General features: G+C 45.9%; 1 protein-coding gene across 1 annotated transcript; it reads left to right on the top strand.

Annotated features, from left to right (window-relative positions):
* Positions 1-220: 220 nt before the first annotated feature.
* Positions 221-1294, top strand: LOC147005553 (TD and POZ domain-containing protein 5-like). The gene has a single exon (XM_085835294.1). The coding sequence runs from the start codon at positions 221-223 to the stop codon at positions 1292-1294; it is 1074 nt and encodes a 357-aa protein (XP_085691420.1).
* Positions 1295-4875: the final 3581 nt, after the last annotated feature.

Here is a 4875-nt window from a genome sequence, read left to right as displayed (position 1 = left end):
GACTTAAAACTCCCTACAGATCTATATTATCTTCTATAAAACAAATATTGAAACCTAGAGAAAAATATGGTAGAAACACAAGTTTCCAACGTAATAGAAGGGGCAATTTAGGAGAAATTGAAAAACTGTATCTATAATTTTATCTAACAGGATCAAGGGGAAATAACTTACAGTTCTTTTTTACAGATCAACTTAAATCTCGAAACTACCTCCAGCAGAAATGTCAGGAGACATGGAAGCCACTGGGTGGGGATACAGACATATCAGCATTTACAACTTCTGCCACAAGTGGACCATTAGCAACTTTTCATTTTTCATGGATGGAACTAGGGAAAAGATTACAAGCCCAAAATTCTCACTGGAGGCCAGTGACAAAGTAGACTGTTGTTTGAGGATACACCCAAACGGAAGTGATGAAGAAAGCAAAGATTACCTGTCAGTTTACCTGGGGTTACTCCACTGTCAAAAGAGCCCAGTTTGGGCAAAGTATGAATTCTGGATCATAAATTCCCAAGGAGAGAATTTTCAAAGTATGAAGAGCACAAATGCCATTAGCTTTCAAAAAAACCAATACAGGGGATTCAAAAAGTTTATCCTACGAGATTTCCTCTTCTCCAATCCACATAGTCTCCTCCCTGAAGACCAGCTTACCCTCTGCTGCCAAGTGAGCATAGTGGGAGGCTTCTTTAACACATCTGAACAGAACATAACACCTGCAATCCCGGATCCAAGACACATGATGGCAGATGACCTAGGTGAGCTGTGGGAGAATTCCCTCTTCACAGACTGCTGCCTGTTTGTAGCTGGCCAAGAATTCAGGGCTTACAAAGCCATCCTGGCAGCTCGCTCTCCAGTTTTCAGAGCCATGTTTGAACATGAAATGGAGGAGAGACTAACAAACCGTGTTGAGATCCATGACCTGGATCCCCAAGTCTTCAAGGAGATGATGGGCTTCATCTACACTGGGAAGACTCCAAACCTCCACAGCCACTCCATGGCCTGTGATCTGCTGGCAGCTGCTGACAGGTATGGCATGGAGGGCTTGATGGTCATATGTGAGGATGCTCTCTCCAGGAACCTCTCTGTGGAGAATGCTGCACACACTCTCATCCTGGCTGACCTCCACAGCACACAGCAGCTGAAGACTCAGGCCCTGGATTTCATTGCACTTCATGCTTCTAAGGTCTCTGAGACCTCAGAGTGGAAGTCAATGGTCGAGTCAAATCCCCACTTGGTGGCTGAAGCATTCCACTTCCTGGCTTCTGCACGGTGTTTTCTTGGAGTCCTCACTTAAACACCTAAAATGAGTTTAGGGGATGGACAGCTATGACCAACATCTGTCTTCCAATAGCATAACCAGTGTTGTTACCACCGATTTCTGGTTACAGTACAGTATTGCTGGAACATTTATGGTGAACCTGGGAAACATTAGCATGGTGGCTCAGCATTTAAAACTGTTATATGTTAAAATGGTGGGTTGGGGATGGAGTCTGGGCAGTCTACTTGACATCTACTCTGTTATTGTTCTAGTTTGATTTTTGTCTGATGACATGGAAATTGGGATTTAACTTAGGTGCTGGACAAAGCGCAGACAATCCCGAGTTTCTTCAGAGAAACTTGTCTGCATTGGACTATGTAGAAGAGATGACTGGGGCCCAGAGCAAAGGATAAATCAAGCACAAAACCTTGTCTTCTGGAACTTGCAGTGTGATTTATAAAAAGGCATACCATAAATAACCATGTTAAACCTTATCAAGACCTGTTTAGCCTTTGAACTATAGATGAGAGTCCATGTGGACTGATGTTGTTGGGAGCTATTAAGACAACTCTTGATCTCTGAATTGGGCCTCCCCCCCCCAGAAGGGGGCTTTTATTGCCCTACCCCTCCCACTGACAAGTATCTATACGTCCCCTTTTGCTTGTGCATTTAAGCCTTGGGCCTTTGTCAATACATTTGGGGCTTTGATGCATTCCAGAATGCTTCCATGTCGTTATTCGCACAAGGCCCTCGTCCCTCTGTACCCCCCATTTGGTTCTTAGGAGGAGGTCCCCTCGAGACCCTCGAATAACTGGACCTGCTGGACGGGTCACGTGGCACCCAATGTGGGGCATGAGGTACGACCACTCTTCGGACAAAGGATTAAAGAGGTACCACGCAGACAGGGAAACAGTGGGACAATCAGCTGATACTTCGCTAGTATCGAGTATTGAGGACGGACATCAGAGAGGTACGCCTAGGCATTCAGTTGTTGTCCCATTAACCATGGGGAAGGTTCTGTCCAAAGAGGCAGTTTTTATTCAAGAGATGAAGGGTTCTCTTAAGGAGAGAGGGATAAGAGTTTAAAAAAAGGATTTAATAAAGTTTTTTTTTTTGTGGACAAGAGATGTCCATGGCTGGTATTAAATGGTTCTGAAATACACCCTTTAACCTGGAATAAAGTAGGCAAAGAAATCAATAGTTTAATAAAACAAGAAGATGTCCCTGAATCCTTTTTTAGTTATTGGGGAATCATCAGAGACCTCCTTGAGCAGGCAGAAAAAGGGCAGAGAAGGCACTCACTTCTTAGCCCTCACTGAAGATTTTTTTTAGAAAACTCCGGATTGCCATCTCGTAAAAGCAAAGCTGAGCCATCGGCGAATCATCAGTCTAGGCTGTCATCGATTATCTATGCCCCGGCCCCTAAGGACTCCCTGCCTTCCCCTTTTTCTCCCCAAATTACATTAGATTCTAGAAAAGGGGCCACTGTTCAACCCTCTGTTGGACCAAAAAGAATTTACCCCGTTTTGTATAAGGAGTTGTCAAACAAACCCCTCGATCCTGCCTCAGAGGCAGAATTGGATGAGGAAGCCTTTAAATATGAACAAGACCACTATGGTCCCGGGCCCGGTGCCTATCTTACCGTGGAGCTCTTCAATAACTCCTCCCCTCCTTACTTGCCCCCCATTTCCCCTACCGCACATCCCATATCGCTGGCTTCTCCATCCGTTCGGCAATTACTTCAAACTAAAAAAGAACTTCAGACTCAGATCACCAATCTTAAAGATGTTCTAGGGCTTCAAAAGGAGCTAAAAGACCTCAGTCTAGAGACCCAGAGTCTACAAAGAGCCTTCATGGGGAACCTTCAAGGTCCCATCTCAAAAAATCCTCAAACTGGCCGCAGAGGTCCCTCTCAGAAACAAGGGAATAAAAATTTGACCTTCCCTGTCCTCACCCAAGCTCAAGCTTGTCAGGTTGTTCCAGGTCATGAGGACCCCCCCCCACTGGCTTTTCTGATAAAGATCAGGGGGAACCAGAGAGTGATAAGGAGGAGGATCAAGCAAACTGACTTCGATGAGGGTGGCATGTCCCCTGATGAAGGGTTGGACACCAACAGCGAACCAGTCTACAAAAAGCTAAAACTGAAACATGTAAAAGATCTTCATTCAGCAGTCAAAAATTATGGGGTTAATGCCATGTTCACAGTATCTATATTAGAAGGTTTAGCAGGAGAAGGCTACTTGATACCCAATGAATGGAATAAAGTTGTTTAGTCTGTCCTCACTAGAGGCCAATATTTAACTTGGAAGTCAGAGTTTGTGGACAGAGGAGAAAATTTGGCTGCAAATAATAAAAAGAATCCTACCAGTAAGGCAGCCTCCTAGACTGCTGATAAAATCTGCAGTAAAGGCAATTTTGCTACAGACATAAAACAATTAGAGCTCTCCCCAAGTATCCTCGCCCAGATGGCGCAGGCGGCCCTGGGAGCTTGGCATGCTGTCCCTGCTGCAGGGGCGCTAACTATGCCCCTAACCAAGATTATACAAGGGCCCCAAGAGTCCTATGCACAGTTCTTTGCCAGATTGCAGGAAGCAGCTGAGAGAATTTTGGGACCTGAGGAAAGTGAGGGAGGGTCTGTTAGTCTGACAACTTGCTCTTGAAAACGCCAATTCAGCATGTAGGGCTGCCCTGAGAGGTAAAACCAAGAGTTTAGATATAAATGGTATGATCAAGCTTTGTAATGAGGTAGATGTGTTTTCTCAGCAAGTTTCTAAGTCTATTAACCTGGCCATTGGGGCTGCTCTACAACTAAGTAAAGGACAAAAAACTTGCTATAGATGCAACCAACCTGGACATTTTGCTAGAGAATGCCCTACGCAACGACAGACCACCCTAGTCTCAACCAGGCCTGTTACCCAACAAAAACTCTCCCCCGGTCTTTGCCATAAGTGCAAGAGAGGACACCATTGGGCACGAGATTGCCGATCTAAGACTGATATCAATGGCCATCCACTATCTGCGGTTCAGGGAAATGGCCAAAGGGCCCCCCTGCGGAGCCCGTCTCCCCTAATAACAACTGCAGACAACCCCCTAGCCCCCATGGGAGATTGTGCAGGGCCACGACAGGAAATGCAGCGTTGGACCTGTGTTCCTCCACCACCAGTATTATAACTCCTGAGGAGGGAACAGTGGTCATCGAAACAGGTGAATTTGGGCCCCCTCCCCAAAAGACGTTTTTTCTCATCATCGGCTGAGTGTCCAAACTTTTACAAGGCCTAACAGTGACTCCTACAGTGGTTGACACCGACTACCATGGGGAGATAAAAATCTTAGTCACCGCCACGCAGGGACCACTTACCCTTAGGGCTGGAGAGCGCATAGCTCAAGCCCTACCACTCCCACTATTCGGCCATTTCCCTTATATGAAAAAAGAGGGAGGACCATCCTCCCCGGGATCCTCAGAAGTCTACTGGGCACAGAAAATAACTGATTCACGGCCCATGTTGACTTTGTTTCTAGAGGGCAAACAGTTTCAAGGACTCCTGGATACTGGGGCAGATGTGACAGTAATTTCCTTAACACATTGGCCTGCAGCCTGGCCCTTACAGCCCACTGCC

This window comes from Mus caroli, unplaced genomic scaffold (genome assembly GCF_978045245.1).
Source record: "Mus caroli unplaced genomic scaffold, Mus_caroli_1 scaffold_3, whole genome shotgun sequence".
Lineage (NCBI taxonomy): Eukaryota > Metazoa > Chordata > Mammalia > Rodentia > Muridae > Mus > Mus caroli.
Note: the sequence above shows the minus strand (reverse complement) of the source record. Positions and strands in the feature narration are given on the sequence as shown.